The 27098-nt window shown below is 40.6% G+C and overlaps 2 protein-coding genes across 2 annotated transcripts in view; one reads left to right on the top strand and one right to left on the bottom strand.

The window, feature by feature from the left end:
• CXADR (CXADR cell adhesion molecule) overlaps positions 1–7484 on the top strand; it is a 57629-nt gene extending 50145 nt beyond the window's left edge. Inside the window, exon 8 of the mRNA XM_079766567.1 lies at positions 6819–7484. Within this exon, the coding sequence (XP_079622693.1) occupies positions 6819–6860 (42 nt within the window). The 3' untranslated portion in view covers positions 6861–7484. The remainder of the gene's footprint in view (positions 1–6818) is intronic.
• A 102-nt stretch (positions 7485–7586) lies between these two features.
• On the bottom strand, positions 7587–26833 carry BTG3 (BTG anti-proliferation factor 3). Its single transcript, XM_079766570.1, has 5 exons — positions 26590–26833; positions 21919–22096; positions 17448–17585; positions 11890–12097; positions 7587–8209 (listed from the first exon to the last, which is right to left on the bottom strand). Exons 2-5 carry the CDS (start codon positions 22089–22091, stop codon positions 7967–7969), a joined length of 762 nt encoding a protein of 253 aa, XP_079622696.1. The 5' UTR covers positions 22092–22096; positions 26590–26833; the 3' UTR covers positions 7587–7966.
• Between the last annotated feature and the right edge of the window lie 265 nt (positions 26834–27098).

Below are 27098 nucleotides of genomic sequence, written 5' to 3'. Positions count from 1 at the left end.
GCCACCATTAGAAACAGAATCTGGGTCTCCTGGTTCCTGGTGCAGTATTTTTCTAAGAACCTTGAGTCCTTGGCAGTCCCGGCCCTGAGTGAACCGTATGAAAGGAAGGAAGGGAAGAGTTAGCGTGCGCAGCTCTCCCCTCTCACTCCGTCCCAGCAGCACCAGCCTGGGAGAAGGCCAGTGAAAGCAGGGCAGACTGGCCTCGCCAGTGCCCTCTGCTCCTTCTGCAAAGTGCTCACCAGTCCCCAGGGCACACAGCGTCGCCAGCTGCACTCTTCTTAGGGAGGCCCGTGGTGGCCCCGGAGGGTGGAGGGTGTATGATGGACAAGAGTCTGCTTTGTTCGGTTCCAAGCCTATTTATGCAAGAAACTGCAAAGAAAGCACAGTTTAACTCAAGATGGATGTACTATGGATGTGTGTTATGAGGAAAACAGACACTCCTAGCAATAGACCCATATTCTAAGAAAAATTCTTAATCCCACATCAAAAATTTGGTGACTGAATGTATATTGATCTATGTTAAACGCTTAAAAATGTTTAAGGGATATGTAATTTTTAATGATTTTCCATTTAAACTTGTTTGATTGGCACTCCTAATTATGTCAGGGAAGAGGAGTTTTACTGTAAATTTGCATACCAAATCCCTATTCAAGATCTTATCTTTGTGTGTGTGTGTGTTTGTGTGTGTGTGTGTATGTGTGTTCCTCTCCACATTTCACAGTGAGTATCAAGCATCACAACTAGTATTTTAAAATATATATATATATCTTATTGATTTCAGAGAGGAAGGGAGAGGGAGAGATAGAAACATCAATGATGAGAATCATTGATTGGCTGCCTCCTGCACGCCCCACACTGGGGATTGAGTCTGCAACCCAGGCATGTGCCCTGACCAGGAATCGAACCATGACCTGGTTCATAGGTTGACACTCAACCACTGAGCTACACTGGCCGGACACAACTGGTATTTTTTTTAAATTATTTACCAAAGGATCTTATTAGCTATCAATATCAGATTTTAAATGTGGTCAGTCTTATCATTGGGCAATATTAGGAAACATTAAATAGTGAGGTTTTACTTAGTAATAATTCAGATGACAAAAGTGAGTTTTACATTTTTCATGTTAGTCCCTTTAGACAAAGTTCAAAAATTTTAAATATACTTTCCTTTTTAATCAGTAAATTTTATTTCATTTCTTTAGAAAAAGCATTTGATGATCTATAAGATAAAAAAAAAATTTCCCATTGAATTTAGTGAAACAAATAGTCAATCATGCTGGCTGTTTTCTGTTGAACTTTACAGCTTTACTTATCAATTTGACTCTAAAAAATGTATCATCTATAATTTTCTGTGTATGATTTTTAAAAGTTGGCAGTTGTGTTTGTCTCTTTATTTCTGAACTTGGAAGGAAAATTATCCTTCTCCCACCCCACCCTCAACAAAGGTAGTTATATTTCGACATATGATTGAAGACATTTCCAAAAGAGATCTGTAGCTTAATATCTAATGATAAAGATGGGTTAAATCAAGGCACATACATATGAATACCATGAAAGTATTAAAACCCGTGTTTAAAACAAATTAGTGACATAATAAAATGTTCCACATTTTCCAATTGCATAACCATAAAATGAATATATTTCATGTCATAACACAGCAGTATGGGAGAATATAAATTAAAAGCTCCCTCTTTTAAACATTCCCCATCCACTGAAATATTAACAGTGGTTATCTTTGCTAGAGGGATTACAGGTGATTTTAATGATCTTTCCTCTGCTTTTAGCTATTTGTTTCCTAAATTGGCATTCGTTTTAATAACAAAAATAATTCTAATAAATATCTTGTGTATAATAATTATGGAATACTTGGTTAAAGTTCTTAGTTACCTATGATAATTTCTACATGTAGATCCATAGGAAAAGCAGTGATTTAAACTAACCGCTAATACTTCTCATGGAGAAGGGAAATTATTTTCAAATACAATTTGTAGCTGGAAGTTGGAAGATTATCTGATGCCCTCTTGTGGCCAAAATTTTTTCAAAGGTGATTTGTTTTCTTTTCATTGAAATCTTGTCTAAACCAAGAAAAGAACAAAATATTCTATTGCTTTCCAAATGACAAACAAATAATGCTTACACACTATTACTAACACTTTAAGGGTAACCACTATTAAGGGGTTAGTCTATCTCTCTTGCTCCTAAAAGCACACTTCCTGGGTTTGAAGACGTTTAGATCATTTGGGCAACTTGGATACTCTGAAACTCAGTTTCAATGATAACCCTGTTAAGTTCTATTATTAGCCTCATTTTTTGCACCTATCTTCACCCCTCACACAATATGGTGGACAGCTTTGCGCATCAGTAGTCACAGATTATTCTTGCATTGGCCTTACTCTTACGTAGTATGAATTATGTTTATCATGGCAAGTAATGCATCAATTGCACATTGATTTATAAATTTGCAAAAGTATTTCCAATTATCTTCTAGATATATACTAGTAGAATTTGCGTTTTTTGACATTGTCAAATTGCCTTCCACAATGAATGCAAACCACAATCTTTTCAATGTTTGTCACTGTGTTAGGTGAAAAGTGGTTATTTCATGGTGTTAGCTTTTATTTCCTTTGTCATTAGTGTGCCATTAGCACATCTTCTGTTTTTAGCCATTTGTATTTCTTTATATATGGCTCTGCTAAATAATTTAATTATATATAGGAGTTTTTATATAAAGAATGTTAGTTCATTTTCTTTTAAATATTTTGTGGAAATTTTCCCCTTTGGAGTTTGTCTTTTAATATGTCTTTTTCTTCAATTCCAAATCACCAAATCTTTCTGTCCAGTGGGGAAGATTTTCCTACGCTAAGGCTTGTAAATATCTCATTTATTTCCTCAGTGCTTTTATAGTTTTATAATTTTCATTTTATCTTTAATCTATCCAGAATTTTTATGGTTTGAAGTAGGAATTTAACTTTAAAAATTGCGTAGCCAAATAGTTCACTATTAATATTTTATTAGTAACTCATTTCCAATTTGTAAAGCCACATTCACCATACATTAAACTCTGTATGGTCATTCACTGCCTAACATTTCCATCAATGACAGACCACATATACGACAGTGGGATATCATATAGCCTAGGTGTTTATTAGGTTATACAATCTAGGAATATTGAGGCAATTTAGAAATATGGTGTTTCTTCTATTCAGTTCTTTTTGTCTTTTGGAAATTTTTTATAAATTTTTCTCCTCTATAGGACTCACACTTTTCTGTTGTTGTTAAAGTTTAATTTTAAGTATTCAATACTCTTTCTTAATAGGAATTTTTTCCCTACAAAGTACTACTTAAATTTTTTATCACAAAATTATGAGATATATAATTGGGAACACCACCACTCTATCACAAGCATTTATTATTTTGGAATATTTCCTTCTAGACACAGTATGATCAGCAACAAAATTTTGTAACCACATTGCAATCATTTAATTCAGAAATGTAACAGATATCCTCTACATGGAATTTGATTATGAGTAATGTATAGTATTTGTATTTAATAGAAATAAGCCCTCTGAACTTGTCTTAAGTGCTTTAAAAAATATTTGTGATTTTACCCCTCTAATTATAAAGTAATAATGCTCAGTATAAAAATCTAGACTGAAATGCACAATGTAGACAAATTAAGTTCTCTGTATCTGCCCTCTTTCTGCTGCCTCTGAGAATACTACTATTAACAATTTGGCCCCGACTTGCAGCATTTTATTCCATGTCACTACAAATCCATCTTTTGTGGCTACATGGTATTTTCTATTTTTTAAAAAACTAGATGTTTGTTTTTTAAATATATTTTTATTGATTTCAGAGAGGAGAGGGATAGAAACATCAATGATGAGAAATAATCATCGATCAGCTGCCTCCTGCACTGTTGATTGAGCCTGCAACCCGGACATGTGCCGTGATCCGGAATTGAACCTTGATCTCCGGGTTCATAGGTCGACATTCAACCACTGAGCCACATCAGCCAGGCAGCTTTCTTTTGCTTTAAATCAGTGGTTCCCAACATGGGGTACACACCCCATAGGAGGGCAATTCGATTGTTAAGGGGGGGCAATTCGAGTTATTAACAGTGAATTTTTTGCATTTATGATTCTAGGGGCCTCATATCTATAATAATAAAAGCATAATATGCTAATTAAACCCAACAGCCAAACAACCTTCCAGACGTCATTCCAGGGGCCGAGGCAAAGGCAGTTAGGGGCAATCAGGCAGGCAGGCGAGCGGTTAGGAGCCAGAGGTCCCGGATTGCGAGAGGGTGCAGGCCGGGCTGAGGGACCCCCCACCCATGCACGAATTTTGTGCACTGGGCCTCTAGAACAGTATATAAATATATAGTGACATATTTATGTATTTCAGTTCTCTATTATGTTTTGAAACTTTATTTGCTATTCATGTCACTTCATATTATTTTTTAAATAATTTCTTAGTGATTTCTTCTTCAGTTCTTCAACTGTCCTTTCTTTTATTTTTCTCTTTCATGGATGCCATGTTCTGTGGAAGCTTGTTTAGACCATTAATGGCCTTTTAGGCTTCCTTCATGTGAATAGTTTACTTTTTGAATAATAAGAATTATGTCACGGGGGGAAGGGGGCATCAGGATTTTAGAGATGCTTAGGTGGGGCATGGCCAAAATAATGTTGGGAACCACTGCTTTAAGTGTATTTTAGAACAAGATGGGAGGTGGATATCAAGTCACAAATCTTCTACAGGTAGTTCATCTAATATACAAATTCAAAATTAGCATTTTCCCCAAGGCACTCTGCCATTTTGTTGTCAGCAGGAATGAGTAAGAAATTTAGATGATTTTATAGTAACCTAATGTGGAAAGAAAGGTCCAATTACCAGGGGGATGCCAAAAATACTTCCTTGTCAGTATGGCTAGTATACTTCTGGATTTTCCCAACAAGCGTATAACTACAACTAGAGGCCCGGTGCATGAAATCCATGCACAGGTGGGGTCCCTAGGGCTGGCCTGCGATCAGGGCTAATTGGGGCCAGGTCGATCAGGGCCAGGCCAGAGAGGAGGCGACAGTTGCCGGGACGGGTGCAGAAGGAATAGACGCTGGATGCTGATGCCACCATGGTCGGCACTCCGCCACTGCGCGGTTCCCTGCCTCCCCCTCCACTGCTTCTCTCGCTGCCGCACTGCCCCTGGGCGGGCCAGTGGTGGGCCAGTTGGGGCCTGCCAGCCAGGGGGAGGGACAGGGCACAGGAGGTTGGCCGCCAGCCCCAAGGAGGGAGCCAGACTTTGGCCCCACTGGGACTGGGGCCGCATTCACCACCACTCACCCCAGTTCCCCATCCCAGCCAGGGCCGGGGGAAGTTGGCCGTGAGAGCGCACTGACCACCAGGGAACAGCTCCTGTGTTGAGTGTCTGCCCCCGGTGTTCAGTGCACATCATAGCAACCAGTCGTTCCAGTCACTTAGGCTTTTATATATATAGACTAGTGGCCTGGTGCACAAAATTTGTTCATGGGGGGTGAGGGGAAGGATGTCACTTAGCCCAGCATGCACCCCCTCCAATCTCGGACATCCCTCTTACAATCCAGGACCGCTGGACCCCCGGCCGGGCGGCCTTTTGGTTGGGTGGCACCACAGGCCTGTGCGCGCCCCCGCCAGTGGTCACTCCCAGGCCAAACAGCGTGGCATGCCTGCTTGCGACCCTGGCCAGGTGGCCTCCAGGCTGGGCGGTGCTGTGGGCCTATGCGCACCTCCACTGGTGTCCGCTTTCGCCGGATGCCGCTCCCAGCCGTGCATGACCGGTCATGACTGTTATGGTGTCCAGGCTAATTAGCATATCCCTCTATTATTATATAGGATGTGAGCAAATTAACAGAACAAATGCTAACTCCCTGATTAAAATACCTAAAACCTGTCATCTTTACAATTGACCACAAATCTCCCTTTGTCACACAAAACTCTTATCCATAATAGCAAGTTTTCTTTTTAAATATATTTTATTGATTTTTTACAGAGAGGAAGAGAGAGAGAGCGAGTTAGAAACATTGATGAGAGAGAAACATCGATCAGCTGCCTCCTGCACACCCCCCACTGGGGATGTGCCCGCAACCAAGGTACATGCCCCAGACCGCAATCGAACCTGGGACCCTTCAGTCCGCAGGCCGACGCTCTATCCACTGAGCCAAACCGGTTTTGGCCATAATAGCAAGTTTTTAAAAATTTCCGACTTAAGTAAAACTACTCTCACTTGTGATGCCAGTTACCCCTAGAAAAATAAACTGAAGTTTGAATAGGCATTCACTATATACAGGGGTAGGCAAAAGTAGGTTTACAGTTGTGCAAAAATACAATAAATTTTTTGTGTACCCACGATTGTAAACCTATTTTTGCCAATCCCTGTCTTTTCAGAGGAAAAAGTATAAAGTTTGGAAGTATGTTAAAAGTTGTTTGAATATGGTTTATCAAAGAATACAATAACATTAAAACTAGAAAAGTATCTAAGGTTTAAAAATAAGTTTTATGTTGAGATTGCACTTCAATCTCCATACTTTCAAATCTGAGTTATGATCATGACTTAATGTTTGTGCACTTCTCTGATATTAGGTCAACAGAATTTATCAGAAAAAATGACTACAGGAATTTAGAATAGCCAAGGCTATCCAATGATTTATTAGCAAGTTACGACTTTTTCTGATGTTAAATAATTTAAAGATGTGGAAAACGGGAAAAATTATTGATCTTAATTCTTTAAAATGTATCATGGGGGAGAAAAATCCAAATTCTTATTTCTCCTTTTCTTTTTGTAGTTCAAGTACACTTACAAGACTGATGGCATTACAGTGGTGTAAATATGAAGGACTGCTGAAGAATCTGAAGTACTGTTCTATTTGGCTTTATTTTGGACCTCTAGTAAAGACTAACATGTTGTAAAAAAGCAAATGGACACAGAAATTAAGAGTGGCTGAAAGGACATTTCTGCTTTATGCACTGGCATTACGAACATAAGTCAAATGTCTTATCAAAATTAGTACAGGCCGGTCCTGACCAATGTCACTCAGTTGGAGCATTGTCCCGTGCACCAAAATGTGGCGGGTTCTATTCCTGGTAAGGGTGCATACACAGGTTGCAGGTTCAATCCTGGGTCAGGGTACAGGAGGCAACTGATGAATATTCCTTTCCCCACCCCCATCTCCTCCTCCTCCCCCCTGCCCCCCCAAAAAAGGGGAAAAAAACTTTAGTACAGGCCAAATCTTTGGGTAGGAAAGTCCTATGTATAGTGACTTTAATAATTTGAAAGATGTTTTATTATGTTTATATTTTCAATGAGCTACTAATGAATTTTATTCTTTTATATGCATATTTTGCCACTGTAGACTTTGGGAAAAGTACGGTTTTTAAAAGTTGATTTTTTAAAGGAAAATTAAAAATTTGTTTTTTCTTTGCTAAATATTGAATTAAACAGTGAAGTGAGACATGCCCTTTACTCTTTCTCCCTTTTTTATGCACAGAACAGAAGCACACATTGTCATGCCTCAAACTACTTTTTATTTGCAACTACATGATTTCACACAATTCTTCTAAACAATGACATAAAATATATTTCCCTGCGTATAAATAACTTACATACTCTCCATAAAGTAAATGCTCAAAGGTGCTATTATAACAGATCGCCCACTCCTACAGTGTTCTCGTATGCAACAGAGTTGATGCACAATATATAAATACTCAAATCCAATATTAAAAACTCAGGCACTTGACTAACTTTAATAAAATTTCTCAAACTATACCAACATATCTAAAGTGCATATATTTTTTAGAAAGATTATTCTCAATAACTTCTATAAAAATAAGTTTGATGGTTTAACCCATCTAACTTTACTACTATGAGTATGAACTTTTAATATGCAGTCAGGCTTATTCTACCTTCTCTCAACACTAATAGAATCAAAAGCAGCTAGTGAGGTGCTAACATGTGAGGATTAATCCAGTGATTCCGGTCACAATGCATTCCAGGAGGAGGTACCCATGTTACTGGAATTGGGCGATATGGTTTATTATTCTTCCTTCCCTGATGTGGATAACCAAATGGGACAGGCGGAGGGTAGTGACACTGATGGCCATTCCCTCGGTACATCCCTGGCTTTTTTCTGGGCAAAGGGTGCCACATTGGAAGAGGTGGGAATATCAATTCTGAAATCTGCAGGAAAGAAAAAACACTAAGTTAATTCAAAGGAAAAATTAGTCATGTGTTATGTAAAACTAAATGAGTTTCCAGATTCCTTATTAAAGAAAAACAAAATCACTCACCCACAACCCTAAGAATGATATTCCCATGGTCAAGTCTAAATAAAGGGTGGGCCAAAACTAGGTTCACAGTTGTGAGTATGCAACTGAGTTTATTCTTTTTTTTTTTTAAATATATTTTATTGATTTTTTACAGAAAGGAAGAGAGAGGGATAGAGAGTTAGAAACATCGATGAGAGAGAAACATCGATCAGCTGCCTCTTGCACACCCCCTACTGGGGATGTGCCCGCAACCAAGGTACATGCCCTTGACTGGAATCGAACCTGGGACCCTTGAGTCCGCAGGCCGACGCTCTATCCACTGAGCCAAACCGGTTTCAGCTGAGTTTATTCTTGTATTATTTATTAATTATTGCATTATTTCCAGTATGAACACCTGTAAACCTATTTTGGCCCAACCCTATATATTAAAAACCTTATATATGATAAGTGATTAAATGAGAATTAATTAATAAACACAGCACTCTGAGGCAACCAGAAAAAAATCAAAACACAGAATGAATGGAAGCTTGTAAGGAGGTAGCTTTATTATTTGGGGTAGGCAAAGACTTCTTCCAGGGGACACAAAAAACATAAGAAAAAATTATGATAAATTTGACTTCATTAAAATTTAAAATCTCCCTATATTTTCTTCTAAAAACAGAAGATATTTATTTAGCTTTTATGTTTAGGTCTATGATCCATCTCAAATTAATTTTTTAATGTATGGTGTCAGGTAGCAGTTAGGTTATTTTTTAAAGAAAATATATACATTATCCAATTATTTCAGTATTAAGTTCTTAAATACTTTTCCTATTGAATTACTTTGGCACTTTTATTTTAAAAAGACTGTACATCTGTTGGTCATTTCTGTACTCTCTATATTACATGAATATATTTGTGTATCTTTAAACCATTACCACACTTTATTGATAAACACAATGGCTTTATGTGAGGCCTCCAAGTTGATTCTCTTGTAAGTTTTAGAATCTATTTGTCTTTTGGGATTCAGTTTGATATTGAGTTGAATCTATAGATCAATTTGGGGAGAAATGACATAATCTTCACTTCTTAATTAGTGGAGAGTTATCACTGAAGGTACCTTTCAGAAAATACAGACTCCTCAGAAACAAAGACCCCAAGCTAAGAATTATTGTCCTTACTTTGATAAATCCCTTTTTGAAGTTCTTGGCAATGCCAGGTTCGATGAAAAAGTAGATAGGGACCTGGGCAGGTAGCTCAGTTGGTTAGAGCATCACATCCCAACACACCAAGGCTGAGGGTTCGACCCCGTCAGGGCACATAAGGTAAGGCTCAGTTGTTTGGAGGAGTGTACCGATGCTCCATGGTTGCAGGTTGAACTCCCGTCAGGGCACATACAAGACTCAACCAATGAATGCATAAGAGTAAGTAGAACAACAAATCGATGTCTGTCTCTCTTCTCTCTTTCTCCCCCTTCTTCTCTCTCTCTCTCAAATCAATAAAAAAAAAATTAAATTTAAAAAAAGTAGATAGGAAGGAAAGATTAAAATTGGCCACTTGCACCAGCTGCCTACACAATGGTGTACAAACAGGCTTCTCTGTTCATGAAATTTTTTGTTACTGGATACAATGTCAAAGAGAAATGTTTTACTTAAAATGCAAGAGTCTTTCATATCCTGATATAATTTTATCCTAACAGTCTCTCAACATGGGGGGAAATAAATACAATTTTAAAATAAATTTAAAAGTCAACTTACTTGTAAAATATTAGAAGCAATCAGTTCAATTTGCGACTTACATTTTTGCTTTGAGTAACAACAAACAAAATTCTGATATAAAATTGCCACATATTTGAATGAATCCCAAGTAATTTAACAACAGTAATTTACAGTATATAATATATATCATGCAGAGAAAAAAAATGCCCAACATATTTAAGGCAAAGGTCTTAGAAATGATCCCTGAAATACAGCTATTTCATTTACTTATCTATATAGGAAATCTCTCAGAAAAAATACAAAAATAACTGGTAATGAGTATCTCCATGGGAGGGCACAGGACTAGTGGTTGAAGGAAGATTGTCACTATTATACTCTTATACTGTTTGTTGTTTTTAAAAGCAGGCGCACATGTTATCTTATAATACACATGTATACATATGTCCCTAAAATGTAATAATCTTCAGAACTATTCTTCCTCTCAAACCTAGGAAGGATAATTCAACTGAAAAACAAAATAAGAAATAAAAAATTAAGTTATACTGAAAGAATGTTCATTATATAAATGTATGCTGAATTTAAAGGTTTAGTTTTTCAAACTCAAAACTCTGATTTCTTACTCTTTAAGGTCTAAATTTTCATTTCAGTCCAAATCTGACTCTACCGTGAACGTGGTATGTTTCATTAAGTCTAATTAAGACCAAATTAATAAAAATATGTGTACTTAAAAGCATACAATTGCCCTAGCTGGTTTGGCTCAGTGGCTTGAGTGTCGGCCTGTGGACTGAAGGGTGCTGAGTTCAATTCTGGTCAAGGGCACATGCCTGGGTTATGGGCTTGATCCCAGTAGAGGCATGCAGGAGGCAGCCAATCAATGATTCCCTCTCATCATTGATGTTTCTATCTCTCTTTCCCTTCATTTCTGAAATCAATAAAAATATATTAAAGAATAATAATAAAAGCATATAATTAGCCCTTGAACAACAGGGGTTAGGTGTACCAACCACTCAAAAATCGATTAATTAACTTTTGACTTCCCCAAAAGCTTAACTTTAATACATCGGTTGCCCTTGGTATCTGCGGGGGATAGGTTCCAGGACCGCAAGAGATACCAAAATCTGCAGGTGCTCAAGTCCTCTATCTAAAATAGTGCTGATTAATGCATAGTGAGCCCTCCACATCCTCTAACTCCCAATCTCGGATTGAAAACAGTACGGGCATTTATTGAAAAAAATCTACATGTTGTTCCAAGGGTCAACTGTGCTCAAAATTAGAAAATGTTCATGTACATAATAAGGCTCAACTCAAATGATTTAATTTTTTTTTTACTTAAAAATATTTTTTTCTGTTGAAAAGTACTGTTGTTAATAATTTTTATAAATATATTAAATGTTCTTTGGCATGTAGGGTATAAATAGTAAATAGTTAAACATGTTATAAGTGCATGTATGGTAGCTATGTAACTCTTCAACTTAAAGCGAAGGAGATATTGTTTTGGCTTGAATGAAAAATTAACTGAAATATAATTTAAATTATGGAAAAGTAGAGAACAAGAAAGTTAAACCCAAAGATACAAGTTGGAAGTAAGTGTTAAAGACTACAAAAAATGAGTGGTTATTTTTTAATATAAGAATTTTTTTAAATATCAGAATGTTTTGTCACCACGTTCTTTCTTTCTCTTCTTTGCCACATTCTTTGAAACATGTTTATCTGACTTATTGAATAGTAAAGCAGACCTTTGATAAAGTGTCTCAGGATGCCTATTTATATCTCAGAGGAGCCACTTCGTGTGGAAAGGCAAGAACTCAGAATCTCAAATTAGAGAAAGCAGAGCAACATGGATTGATTTGGCATGCCCTGCTCAGGGACCTTCAATATGCTATTTCATGATTACCTGGTACATGGGGCTTGGAGTTGCAGTCACCGAACTGGATTTCACCTCTACTTCCTTACTTGTTTCTTCATCTGAAGAAGAGGATCCTGAATGATAATCAGAGGTAACCTTATCAAGGGCCCTGGTGACTTTCTTAGAGATCTCATCCTTGTTCTCATCCTCATTTTCAAAGCTGGCAACAATAAATGCATTGTTTTTTTCTCCATACCTAAGAATTAAAAAAATAAAAATCTTACAAAAGCTTGAAGTCATAGCAACAAAGCAAGAAATATCCATAAAAACAATAAACTAGTCTGGACATGTCAGTGGTCCAATGCAAAAAAGGAACCCTCTAAGAACTTCATCCTAAATATATAGTATCCTAACCCAGCTCTGTGCCAACAGGCATGCCACAATTCTGTTCCTGGTCTATTCTCTTTCCCAATTTTCTTTTCTATTGCCTCCTAATAAAAAGTTAAGAAAAATTCATTGTTTTGATTATATTTTGTATGTACCATTAAAGTGGCAATACAGTAAAATCTTCCAATGTACTTTTAACTGACCCCTGGTAATGTAATTCCCAATTATTCAAGTCAGAAATCAACTAGACATTTCCTATGAGATTTAATTTTACCATGATTAATAAAAAAGGGGCCTGTATTTCCTATATCTACACTGACAAAAATAAGAACTGAGGCAACTGTTGAAGTTAAAAAAACACAACAAAAAACAACACACCTATTGTTGAGGAAATAAAAGGTTTTTGCTTGAATTATACTACTTACCTCATACAGATTCCTATAATTGCTCACCACTCATTTTCATGTTTTTTAAAAAGTAAAACAAGTCTTTTTATCCTTCCAAAGCATGATTAAAAAAAAATTTCCTTTATTGATTGGTTTTAGAGAGAGGGTAAGGGAGAAATATCAATTTCTTGTTCCAGCTAAAACGGGAATTTTTAGGGGTTAAAAGACAGATTTTAGGAAATGTTAGAAATCGAGGGGACCATGGAAGGAGCACAGGGCTGCAGAGCAGCAGAAGGTATATTTCCATAGAACAGGGGAGCTGAAAAGGTGCAACAGGTACATTTCCCTAGAATGAGGGAGCTGGGAACAGCAAAAGGTCTATATTTACAAAATAAAGAGAAGGAAGCCCTTCATCCAGAAGAAGAAGAAGAAAGCCCAAAGGGAATAGGAAAACAATAAGGAATGGGGGCGGGGGGAAGAGAACCTTACATGTCCCATGTGAGGTTCAACCTTTGAGCCCAGGTGTTACTATAGTAACCAGTCCAAGGGAATTTCGTGCACTGGGCCTCTAGTCCTATCTAATAAAGAGGGAATATGCTAATTGACCATCATGCCCTCACAAAGATGGTGGCACCCACAGCCAATAAGGAGGGAATATGCTAATTGACTGCCACGCCCTCAATGATGGCGGCACCCACAGCCACAAGATGGTGGCACCCAGTCCCCTCAGCCCCGCCGGGGTGGCAGGCGCACAGCATGGCCGGGCCTGCCCCGCGCGCCTGCCTCAGGAGTCCCCCAGTACCCTCAGCCCCCCAGGGCTGGACCGAGGCGCAGGCAAGCCTCGGATGGTGGTTGCCCAGCTGCCCAAGGCTCAAGTAACCAGGGCTGGCTGAGGCTTGCGCTGCCAGCAGTGGCAGCAGCAGAGGTGTGATGGGGTGTGGCCTTCCCGATTGCTGGGTCGCCTCCCGACCCTGAGGGCTCCCGGACTGTAAGAGGGGGAAGGCTGGGCTGAGGAACTCCCCCTCCAGTGCATGAATTTTCATGCACCGGGCCTCTAGTCTATAAGGTAAAAGGCCTAAATGCAATAAAGCCTTTGAAAGTCTGTATAGAAATTAAGTAGTCTTATAGGTGAGTTCTGTGTCTATATAGCTGTTCTATCTTCTATTCACACAGTCTGAGTTGAGCCATAAATGCTACCTAACTATGGTGGATAACTCCCTCTTCTATTCTTTTTCAGTTTACCTCATAAAAGGAGCTGCTACAGGATGGCAGAAAAAGCATTGGAGATGTTCTGGTTCTGGCTCTGCCATTAACTAGCTCTGTGGCTAGGGGCAAGTCATTTAGTCTCTCTAGGCCTCAGTTTCCTATCTGCTGGGTCAGGAAACTGGAGCTGGTTGGATACTGGTTAGTCTTGGGCTGGTGATTCTTAGTATAAATATGCCTGAACAGCTGGGCCAAGTTCCTCATAATACAGAATTCATGTATTATAATTTCACAAGTTTACTTAGCATAGGGTTTTAGCAATAGAAATTTACCCTTCTGTCCTCTACAGCATTTAAAGTTTAAGTAAATCTTGATATAATCAAAGGTTAATTCATATGTTAATGTCAATATTAACAATGGGCTTAGGCCTACCTTCAGTTTTGCCCATTAATGGAGTCAAAATTCAAGCAAAACAGAAAGGTAGGAAATTGGAGAAAAATCCGTCTTTGTAGAAGCAGAAATCTAAACCAAGGGCAGACATCTAATGATTGAAGGATCAGCTGTATCAACTCAGATTTCTTTGACATGAAATTTCAATTAGGTTCTGCAACTTTCCCTTTGTAGTATTTTGGTATGAGTGGTCTCTTCAGTAACATTAGAATGTGTAGTTAAGTCCTTACAATTAGTAGTGAAAAATTTTTAAACTTGCCATTTTTCAATGACACACTACTAAAACAATAAGGCCAATTTAGTTAATTTGAAACAAATCAATAGTATCCAATGCTCTTTATCAGGAAAAGAAAGGATCATAGAAATTATCATTTTTTTGCTTCTACCCCTATCTCATCACCAATTTATTTATTTAAATAATTCTTTATTGTTGAAAGTATTACATATGTCCCTCTACCCCCCCCCCCCGCCCCCACTGACCCCTTCAGCCCTCCCCCACCAGCCTTCAGGACCCAGGGGGGTTATGCATATATGCATTCAAGGTCTTTGGTTGATTACCTCTCCCTTCCTCCTCTCCCCCCTCCCCAGTCTTCCCTCTGAGATTCTGCACTCTGTTATTTTTTTAAAGGTATAGAAATATACTGAGTAGATAATAAAGCTGCCAGATTTTCCTTATTGGAAAGAACTGTTATGTATTCTGTATCCTCTCAAATATTTCACTAAGTAATAACCTTTTTAAGTATATAACACTTGGCACCCTTCCAATACTTTATCCTGATGGAGTAATTCAGACTATGAAGAATGTTCTCTTTCAGTGCATTTCAATTTTTTCATAACCTTAGCTAGTCTCTAGTTATTATTAGTTATTGAGTAATTATTTTAATGACTCGTATATTTATTCAATTATATAACTAACTGCTAGATCACATGTGTTTTAATTTTCAGAATATTTCTTTCCAGTTTTGGTCCAAAAGCACTAATCACTATCTCAATCTTCTCTATTAATTTACAGTATAACTTCTACTCAATCGCTAACAATCTTTCGTTTTGGGAGTTCTATTATCATTGAATCACCACATTCTGAAGATGATGTGAAGAAAAAAAAATCATATCACAGTCAACATTTGGCAAAATTTTAATCACATATAAATTAGAAGGCTACTAAATGTAAAGATTCTCTTATATTAACCAGATGAAAGCACAGTAATTTTTCATTATCTGGCCAAGTAATGAGGTACCCACTTAAGCAGAATGTTCACATAACTAAAGCTTTTATCTTGAGGTGCCAAGATTTAGTTTAAACATTTCAAATAATTATGTCCAAAACGTTTATATAATTACAGAACTTCTTAAACATCTTTGGACATAGAAACTTTCCCCTAATGATTTAAGATCATTGTATTAAACATTCATTTAATACATTTGAACTAACTTCAGCTTTTTCGCTTCCACCTCTATGTTAAACTATATGACCTTTTTTATTTTGTAGTTTGAATAGTATGAACAACCTTTCAAATGATGCTTATAATTTTTTATTAGTTGAAAACTACACTACTTAAAGAACTGTGTTAAATTAAGAGTCAATCAGAATCTAAATGTGGGGCTAATAAAAATGCAAGCAATTCAATATAGTAACTTTGTGAGAGTTATTTCTTGTATACTGAGCTCTTCTGTAAGGTCCAGTGGCCAGTCTTTAAAGTCAGACCCTGGTCTCACTTGAGTCCTTATTTAGTCCCCAAATCTAAATTGTTTGACCTTCTTGGATCAAAATTTGAGATGTCTTGCTCTTTCTTTTCCTAACTGAGAAGGGAGTATCAGAGAATCTACTACCTATGCCTGGTGTCCCAAAACAGTAGCTTATAAGCAGGCAGCTCCAGGGCAGTCCAGACAATTCAGTGAAAGAAAAACCAAGTATTTTTTTGGCATAACATGTCTTTATCTCCACTTTCACTATTGGAGATCAGGTCAAACGTATCCTATTCTATGTAATAAAAGGCTAATATGCAGATTGTCCTCTCAACTGGGAGTTCAACCAGGGGGCAGGGCCGGTCAGCCAACTGCCCACGGCCCCTTCCCCCGGCTGGCCCGGCCTGATCAGGGCAGGCCAGCTGGACCCCACCCGTGCACAAATTCGTGCACTGGGCCTCTAGTTATTAATATGTAACTTTGAACTTTATTAGGATTGCATCATAAAGCATCTCTACTACAGTCAACTGGTGAACTGTACCTCAAAATTAAAGAGAAATACCCTAAAGGAACAACTGTAGGAAATTATTCAGAGGGTTCCAAGCATCTGTTCATCCTGTTCCTCCTGCCTGGAAATGTCCTTCCCACCTTGTCATCTAGTCAACTGCAACTCATCCTTCCTCAATCAGCTCAAGTATCAACTACTCAATAGTCTTTTCAGCACTCAGCAGAGCAGTAATTTTCTCCATTGTGCCATCAACTGACTGCATTTTGTACATATTTCATTTTAGCACAAACCATACTGTTATAAGCTGCTTATTCTTCTAATTTATTACACTCTGAACTACCTGAAAGACAAATGGCACTTTCATTTTTAAAAAACCAACACTAATTTAAAGTACAAATTTAATTGTACTTTGCTCATTCTAAAAACATTCATTGCCTGGCTCACAATGAATGTTTTTAGAATGAGCAAAGTACAATTAAATTTCATACCTAACACTCACCTTTTACAATTCTGCTCATTAGGGTACAAAAAAATAATTTCCATTATGAAAATATCACTTAAAAATCAAAAAGGGAGGTAAGAGTAGAAACAAACAAAAACAGAGACCAACCAAAAGTTATCCAGTATTATTTGGGATTAGCTTCTTTCCTAATTTGAAGAGGGGAAAGACAAGGGCACCACCAATGAAAGAAGACAATAATTGACCTTCAGGAATCTAGGTCTCTAAATTTTATTTCTTGATCTATAATAAACTTCTTGGCAAAGCTTTAGAAAAACCCTGTCCAATCAGTTTCTTTAGCTACAAAATAAGAATGTAACCAGTCCTTCACTATCACCTCCAGAAAAGTACTTTACAAAATCCACATCTGAAAAGGCAAGCAACCAACTTCTGGCTATAAAAATACACAAGCAGGCAGTACCTGAAAGAATTTCATGATGTCAATTCCAGCATGGTAATCAGTTCAGCCACCAAATTAAAAACTCACCGACAGCACACCTCACATGGGTCCACCCACAGAGTGAGTTCCTTTGGCAAGCCCAGGTCACTGTACAAAATGCAGCTATTCTCACAGGCTTTCAAGACGTCAGGATCAACTCTCTGAAACTTATTGACACGAATACACCTACAACAAAGTGGAATAATGTTAATAGCTTTACTTGAATCATAATCATAAGCCTTGTTATATCCTTTAGTATTTGCCAACATGAATAAAAAAAAAAAATACCCTGGCAGAGAACTCCGTAGTGTGTGTATCCTACACAGATAATAAATATGAACTAAAGGCAAAAAGCAGCATCAACAAGACTATACAGCCTGGTAAAAAGAAAAGGGCATCTATGTGAGCCCAGGGAAATCATTAGAACTGGCTCTACTTCATTTTACCTAGAAACCACTAATCTAACATGTACATTAAATGAGTAAGGAGTATTAAAGTTGCATGAAATTATTTAGAGCTCTGAAGGTAAAAGTTTTAATAGGCCAAGTTTACATGTTAGCAAAACCTCTCACAACAAAAAACCTCAACCAATATTTCAAATAATATTTAGAAATCCTTATGACAAATCTTGATCTTATACATCTCAAATAATAAGTGTTAAAAATTATGTCCTTTGCCTTACCTATAACTTTTCTATAAAAATAGAATCAGTCAAGGACACTGAACCATTCATATCACATACTTAAGATTAAAATGTAACACAAAAGTGTTATTGGCTTATTTCATTTAACTGCTGTTATGCAAGGGTTTTCTTTATTTTTAATAGCTGTCAAAATAAGTGAAAAGATTTCTAAAACAATAGAGTCTCTGTTCCATTATTTTTTAACCTAACAAATATATCTACTGAACAGAATGTTCAAAGATGGCTCCTAGTACAAATGCAAAAATACATGTTAAAATAAATATTCTGCTTACAGAAAAAAGTTAGCTACAATGAAAGTATTTATTGCCAACTAAGAAATCAATTAAGATAACCTAGGTTTTAGTATTAGTGCTAGTAACTTATTTATTGGGTGAATTCAATTCCCCATATCTGGATTGCAGGCTCGATCACCACCCCAGGATTCATGTGGGAGGCAGTCAATCACTGTGTCTCACATCAATGTTTCTCTCTCTCCTTTGTCCCTCTCTCCCTCTTTTCCTCCCTCCTTTCCACTCTCTCTGAAAAGCAATGGAAAAAATATCCTCGGGTGAGGACTAACCAAAAATAAATCAATATGGAAAATACAATGTAAATGACAAATAGTAATTATACCATAAATGCAATGACATCAATAGAATAATGTGCCATTTAAAGTTTTTAAAAGAAATTATTAGTTGATTTGTATTTCCTTTTAAACAGTGAAAAAATTCTCAGTTGATAACAGCTAATATGCATATTTAAATAATAATACAGTGTAGACCGACTCTAGAACAAAAAGGGTTGAAATTGCTCATGTCCACTTATGCAAATTTTTTTCAGTAAGTACCTGTACACTATTTTTGATCTGTGGTTGGGAGTTTGTGGATAAGCAGGCCAACTGTATGCTATGATCTATGCCATTTTACATAAAAAACTTGAGAAACTGCAGATTTTGGTATCTGAGCAGAGTCCTGGAACCCCCAGGGACACTGAGGGACAACTTAAAATTTGGGGGAAGTAAAAAAATACACACAGATTTTTTGACTTTGCATAGGTCAACACTCCTAACCCCGCCTGATATTCAAGGGTCAACTGTAATTAACTCTTTCTGAAGGTTTACTGTGCAACAATTTCCTAAATCCTTTGCACATATTAACTCTTAATTTTCATAATTTTCTTGAGTTAGATGCTATTTTCCCATTTTAAGAAAGAAGGCAAAGAGAATTTGAGTAACTTGCCCAACATCACAGCTAAAAAATCGTTAATCCAGACCACCAGACTCCAAAGTTCATTTTTATTAAATAGCACCCTATTCTGTCTGTACCTATCTTAACATCATTAACGATTTAGCAAATTTAAAGTGAAAAAAATTATTTTACAGCATGTAAGATGCTTTTTGTTCCTTTCTGTAAGATGGTCCGTTATACATTTTAATGTTTAGATTGATTCAAAAGTCCCATGTGCCCTAGAATCAAAGGGAGTTAAGGGTAAGGAGAGATCTTAGATAATTACATGCTTTTGTTATGTACAAGTAGAGTGATGTAGGTTCTAAGTTAAAAAAAACATATATGTAAATATAGTTTAGAGATTCTGCTTCAACAAAATTTACATATCTTACATATTTTTTGCTGTTTTTTCACTCTCTATATACTGTGACTACATATCCATTAACCACTCTTCAAATACAGGATTTCTTTTTAAAGTTGCATAAAAATAGTCTATCAATTACTCATTGTTACCAATTTAGTTTCCAATTATAAAGTGTAAGAAACATCTATATTCATACATATTTGTATGCATTTCTGATTATGTTTCTAGAATACATTTTTAGGAGACACTGTTCAAGAGTATGAATATTTTTCCAGATCTTGATGCCAAATTGTCCTCCAAAAGCATCTTACTTGTATATATTGCAGAGAAACAATTTTAATTTATAAGCACTTTAGAAGAAAAAGAACATGTCCAACCTTCTCTATGGATCGAATAGTATACAAACTCTGGTTTAATCCTATAATCTATTCATTTTTATAATAGTAACGACCCACCATTAAGTCTAATAGTTTTCTACTTCAAAGATGGCTTAAAAATGACTTAATAATGACACTTCTGATCACATGCCAATTTAATCCTGTTTGGCTAACTTTTTCCCCTCAAGTTTTTAGAAGTAATGGAAATGAAATTATATACTGTCTGACCTTTAAGCATTTACTTGACAGTATCTCCTTTTTCAGTAATAGTATGGTAGCTTGGCACTTCCATATGCCTTCATCCAATGTCAATTACACCAGTGTAAGCCTCAATAGCTCTAACACACAAAAGCTGTTCACTCTATCAATAATGAAGATGTGCAAAAAACAACTAAGAGAATCAAGTGACAAGATAAAAAATAACTTGAGTCTACTTTATATAGAACATCCACATTTGTACTTTAACTGAACACACTTTCCAATTTACTAGGAAACCTCTTTGGGTAAAATTGAAAGAGAAAATATATCGATCACTTTGATTCTTTTCTTTTCGATAGAACACAGGCTCATCTGGCTTTTAGCAAATGAGAAATAAATCATATTTTCACTTCCCTTGTTGATTCAATAGTCTTGTACTTACAAGAACTCAATTTTTACATCAAAGAAGTGCTGATTTGTGGGAGAAACTTTGGGGGCAGCAATATGCATAAGTAAAAGAATTTCTGAAATCACGATAGCCACAACTGTTCCACTTTTCTTTTTTGTGGCCACATCCACAAATGGGGCATGTTTTGACAGACGAGTTTAGCAGGACATTCCCAACCTAGGTTCCCGAGCGGTCACATCAATACTAGGGAGTGAGCATGCTAGGACATGTTCTGTAGGAGTCTGTTCTTCTTTACTTTAAGCTGTAAATGTAACATCAAACCAAAGTACAAAGGACAGCTTCAAGTGAAGATTACCTTCTCCCTCAGAGCCAAGGTAGTGGTCACACTGTGGTATACAGAAAGCCCATAAGGATTTAGGGTCAGTTAGACCTGAGTTCAAGTCTCAGAGCTAATATTTAACAGTTATGGATCTTAGGTAAGTTACCTTCATCTATAAAATAGTTACACTGGCTTCTACAATAAAGAATTATATGTAGTGCCCTAACCAGTTTGGCTCAGTGGATGGAGCGTCGGCCTGCGGACTCAAGGGTCCCATGTTCGATTCCGGTCAAGGGCATGTACCTTGGTTGCGGGCACATACCCAGTGGGGAGTGTGTAGGAGGCAGCTGATGGATGTTTCTCTCATCGATGTGTCTAACTCTCTGTCCCTCTCCCTGTCCTTCGCCCAGTAAAAGATCAATAAAATATATTTGAAAATAAAAATTATGTGTAGTGTAAGTGCAATTCTTCCTGTGTCTAGAACAAATTAGGTGTCTAATAAGCTTAGTTCCCGTTTGCTATAAAACTTATTTTTTTAAAAAACATGTAACATATAATTTACTTTTAGATTCAAGAAGACTCATTTCCCTCAACTCCTACCATGTACCTTTATGGATGACAGTTTTGGTGGTCCCCAGAATTGTGAAAACCCCCAAGTACCTGTGATATAGAGGACACACTCAATCAGGAGCAAACTATAACTACAAGAAGACTAACTCCTGGTAGACTAACTTTTGGGAGCTCCCAAGTCTAGGCAGGGGGACTCCAACAGCAAATACATATATTTTCAAATAAGTAAAGAAAAAAATACCAAGACACCTCAGAGTTCTGTATTTTGCAGATAAACTATGAAAGGCATGTACTGGACACCCTGCAGTCCTTTGGCTTTGCACTCATTTCAGGAGCTGATCAGCTTCTTCACTTAGTCCAGTCTAATCCTTTACCTGTAGGCCTGTCCTTTTGATGGTTTTTCAGGATACCAGTGATTTTTATATTTTTCTTGAAGTATCAGAGTCAATTTCTCAGCAAACCTCTCAACTGCTTCTTTTTTCAACTTATCATGTTTTCGAACTAGCCTTGTGAAAAAGAAGACAACGGCAGCAATTTCGTTCTTCATCTTTCCTGCAAAGATAAAATAGTTTTTCTCAGAACAAAACATAAACACTGGAAGATAAAGCTCTGCAAAATATCCCTTCTTGCAGCTCCCCTTCCTCCTTCCAATTTTATCTTGTTTCATTGGCTCATATCTGGAGTAGAGAACAATCACTACTTTATGCCATAAAGACCTTATAAAATACTGTTAAAAATCTTATCACTTAGCTCTTTGAAAAAACTCAGTAAAGAGAACATACCAAATTATTCCTATTGGTTTAAATAAAATCAGAGATATCAAAGAGAGGTACTATAATAATACAACTATATAATTTTTACTCAATGTGTCAATATTTAGTTGCAATAACTTAAGTTTGAAAGTCTGTGAAATAATCTGAATTTTGAAACACACTACTTTAAAATTCGGTATTGTAGAGCCATTATAGAAAACAGTTTGGCATTCCTAAAAGGTTACACATAGGGCTACCATATGACCCAGCAATTCTACTCCTAGCTACAAACCCAAGAGAAATGAAAACATATGTCCACAAAAACTCATACACAAATGCCCATAGCAGCATTCATAACAGCCAAAAAATGGAAATAACCCAAACGTCCATCAACTGATGAATGGACAAAGTGTGGAATATAGTAGTATATGCAATGGAATGTTATTTGGCAATAAAAAGAATGACATACTGATATACATTACAACACAGGTGAACCTTGAATACATTATGCTAAGAGAAAGAAGCAAGTCAAAAAGAACAAAATTGTATAATTCCATTTATATGAAACTAGAGGCCCGGTGCATGAAATTTGTGCACGTGGTTGGGGGGCAGGGGGTCCCACAGCCCAGCCTGCACCCTCTCCAATCTGGGACCCCTTGGGGGATGTCCAACTGCCGGTTTAGGCCCCATCCCACAGAGATCGGGCCTAAACAGGCAGTCGGACATCCCTCTCACAATCCAGGACTGCTGGCTCCCAACCGCTTGCCTGCCTGATTGCCCCTAACCGCTTCTGCCTGCCAGCCTGATTGCCCCATAACTGTCCTCCCCTATAGGCCTGGTCGCCCCTAACTGCCCTCCCCTGCTGGCCTGGACTCCCCAACTGCCCTCCCTTGCAGGCTTGGTTGCCCACAACTGCCCTCTCCTGCAGGCCTGGCCCCCCCCAACTGCCCTCCCCTGCGGGCCTGGTCCGCTGCAACTGTCATGCCCTGCAGGCCTGGTGCCTCCCAACTGCCCTCCCCTGCCGGCCATCTTGTGGTGGCCATCTTGTGTCCACATGGGGGCGGCCATCTTTGACCAGATGAGGGAGGCCATCTTGTGTGTTGGAGTGATGGTCAATTTGCATATTACCTCTTTATTATTTAGGAGGATGTCCAGAACAGGCAAATCTATATAGAAAGAAGGTAGATTAGTGGCTTAGGGGCATGAGGGACTGAGGGAGAAAAGTGATGTCAATGAGTACAGGGTTTCTTTTTGAGGTTATGCGAATACTAGAGGCCCAGTGCACAAAATTCGTGCACGCAGGGGGCAGGGGGGGTCCCCTCAGCCCAGCCTGCACCCTCTCCAATCCGGGAACCCTTGGGGGATGTCCAACTGCCGGTTTAGGCCCAAACCCCAGGATCGGGCCTAAACCGGCAGTTGGACATCCCTCTCACAATCCTGAACCACTGTTTCCTAATCGCTCACCTGCCTGGTTGCCCCTAAGTGCCTCTGCGTGCCAGCCTGATCTCCCCTAACTGCCCCCCCCCCCCGCTGCCGGCCAGGTCACCAACTGCCCCCTCCTGGCCAGCCTGGTCACCCCTTACTGCCCCCCCTGCTGGCGTGGTCACCCCCAACTGCCCCCCCCCCCCCGCTGGCCTGGTCGCCCCAAACTGTCCCCCCTGCCGACCTGGTCACCCCACACAGTCTGCTGTTCAGTCATTTGATTGTCCCTCACTAACCCCCCTGCCAGCCTGGTCGTAGGCAGCCATCTTGTGAGGGCACGAGGGTCAATTTGCATATTACCTGTTTATTATAAAGGATCCTAAAATCGACTGTGGTAATGGCTGTACAACTCTGAATATACTAAAACCAACAAACTGTACATTTTAAATATAAGAATTGTATGTGAATTCTATTTCCATAAAGCTGCTATACTAAAGAAAAAAAATTCAGTATGGAGTGTCTGTAAGCATTCTTTTAGGAATCTAAATGATATGCAAAACAAAAAAAAGAGTGGGTCTATCAGAACATATTTAAGAGGATGAAACCTCTGGGTCATCTATAGAAAATCAAACTAAAATAATCAGAAATTTAGCTGTATTTAGGAAGTGCCTCAAGGAGGAGTCTTTAAATGGCAGATCTGATTTATCATTGATTAATCCATAAAGGCAAAAACAACCTTGTCCTGGGGTTGTTTCAATGTATATTCTGTCTTTATGCGATGAGCTCATTCATTTGGCTGCTGTAAGTAACCTGGAGTTATTCAGATTCTGCATTTACTAAGTAGCCAATTATTAAAGACTTACAGCCTCTGCTATGTTTCGTATAAAACCCGACTAACCTGATAGTTTGTGTTCTCACACATTCAAAAAGTAAAGGAGATTCTGTTAGCTTCCTTTTTTCTTTTCTTAAACCTGCTCTTAAAAGTCCCTCTCTTCATGATATGAGTCCTTTACTTCTTGTGCACAAACAAGGGATCTCACTGTGAAATAAATGCTATATAGTTATCTGAGAGGTGTGCTGGCGCCTTAGCCACCCTGATCCTGGATGGGAAGACACCCAAGCCCTGGAATCCTAGAATGCCAAATCCACTCTCTATGGCCAGCCACCAGGCCCCAGGTGCAGGCACACACATCCACCCAGCCCTCCACCACTGCTGGGCAGCCTCCTCCTGAAAAATATAAATGGGAGCCATTTCCACGTTATAAAACTCTATTTATACACAACCCATGTTATGATGGAAGGGAAAACCCAATGCAATTTAATACATGGTTTGGGATAAAAGTTGCTGATGGAACCACCTTAGCCTCTGGTCCCACCAAACAAAACAAGGAACCACACTCGGGGAAATGTACGGAATTGGTAACTAGATCCTTCTCCTCATTCATCAAATTGCCCAACGGGGTTCTACCTATCTGGGCTTGGGATTTTTGTTTTTGTTTTCCCCTTTTATCTTTGCTCTGTTCCATATCAAAAATAAAAGGAAGGAAACAACCACTTAGTGGTCTGCTGTTGGTGGTAACACAGGATGAGTCATATGGGATTCCTTTTTTTTCGGGTTCAGTTGGAAGGAGCGATGCCTGGAAGAGCTGAAACAACAGGAACCTCCCCACCGGTCCGTATTCCTCGGGAGTCCCAGGAGGTCCACGAGGGAGGGTCACCCCGTCAGGCAGGGAGCGAGCGCGAGAAGCCAGCAGCCGGCGGGGGGCCCCCTCCGACCCCGGGCACCTGGAGGAGGTGGCGTGGCGGCCAAGGCCTCCTCCCACACTCGAACGCGGCGAAGCTCCATTTCCAAGACCGCCCGGTGATGTCACCCCGGGACGTCGTCACCGCGGCGGCCGCTCCGCAAGTTGCACTTTGTTCCGCGGGGTCCTGGGCTCGCGGGGGCGGCGCGGCCCCCGAGGGAAGCCCCGCCCGGGCCTCCCGGAGTGGCTCCCTCCGTCCTTTCCCCTCCGCTGTAACGAAGGGCTAACCGCGACCGGTTCTGGAAACAGTATCTTTCCCGCTGGACGTCCCCAAGGTGGAGGAAGCGGCCGCGGCGGGGGGTGGGGGGCTGAGGAGGCGGCGGCGGCGGCGGCACGGGACCCCCCGCCCTCGGGCCGGGAGGACGGGGCTGGCGAACCCCTCGGAACCCGCGGCTGAGCCCCCCGCCCGAGTCCCCTGGGTGCGAGGTGCCGAGGCATCCAACACCTCCTCCCGCTCCTCAGGGACCGGCCTGCGGGCGCGTCCAACTTCTGCAACCGGGCTTTCCCCGAGTTCAGGGGGCAGGGCCCCATCCCCCCAACAGCCTGGCAGGGGGCGCCCCCCACCGGCCTGGCCGCCCCCACGCCGGGTCCGGTCTCTGCGGGGCCTGGCTCGAGGGCCGGGCTCCCCCCTCAGGCGCGACCCTTCGGACAGCAAGGGTCTCGGGCTCCAGAACGCCGGCGGGCGCGGGCGGGGGCGGCAGGGGGCGGCAAGGGGCAGGGCGGCCGCTCGCCCCGAGGAGGCAGGCGCCGCGCGGTGGAAACGTGGCAGCAGCCGGGAGGCGGCGTCTCCTCCGTCCCGATCTCCCGACCCCCCGACCCCGATCCCGCCGAGGGCCACCCCCCCATCCCCCGGAAACCTCGCCGGCCGCCCCCGCGGCCCCCAACCCTTGCTTCGCGCCGAGCCGGAGCCGATGCAACCTGGCTCGATCCCGCACTCCTTCCCGGCTCCCCGGCGCGCCTCCCCAAGGAGCCATCGACGTGGCCGCGGGGGCGGGGGGCGCCCGGGTCCCCCCTCACCCTGAAGTCCTCAACCCCAACAAGCCCGACTCCCCCGGCCCGGTCTCCTCACCGCCGCCGCCGCCGCCGCTCTGGGGCCGTAGATTCGGCGGCCCCGACCAACTCCGGGCGGGGAACCACGGGCTCCGCCTCACGGGGGGGAGGGGGAGGGCCGCTTCTCGGCGGCCAGAAGCGCAGCAAGCCCGGTGCGGCTCGCGCGGCTCCCGCGTCGTCGGGCGGGCAGACGGGCGCGAGCGGCGAGCGCAGCCTGAGGTAGCGCCGGGGGCTCGCGGGCCGGAAGAGGGGAGGGGCGATGACCCGGGAAAGGGTTGGCGCCGCGCGGGACGGGCTCGCGCGCCTGGGGGGGCGGGGCCTGGGGGCGGGGCTTCGCAGAGGCCACGCCCCCGGAGCCCGGGCGCGACCGCCCCGCGCGGACCTAGTCCGACGGCGAGGACCGCCCCGCGCCCCCGGTGAGACGTGTTCTCGGGGCCGAGCTCATCCCCGCCGCCTTCCTATTTGCTGCGGACCCTACAGGGGTCGTGGGGCCTCGTGCCTGGGCTGCCTGGGCATCGGCTTCCCTCT

The sequence above is a fragment of the Cnephaeus nilssonii genome, assembly GCF_951640355.1.
Source record: "Cnephaeus nilssonii genome assembly, chromosome: 3".
Classification (NCBI taxonomy): Eukaryota; Metazoa; Chordata; class Mammalia; order Chiroptera; family Vespertilionidae; genus Cnephaeus; species Cnephaeus nilssonii.
This window is presented reverse-complemented; position numbering and strand designations above follow the sequence as displayed.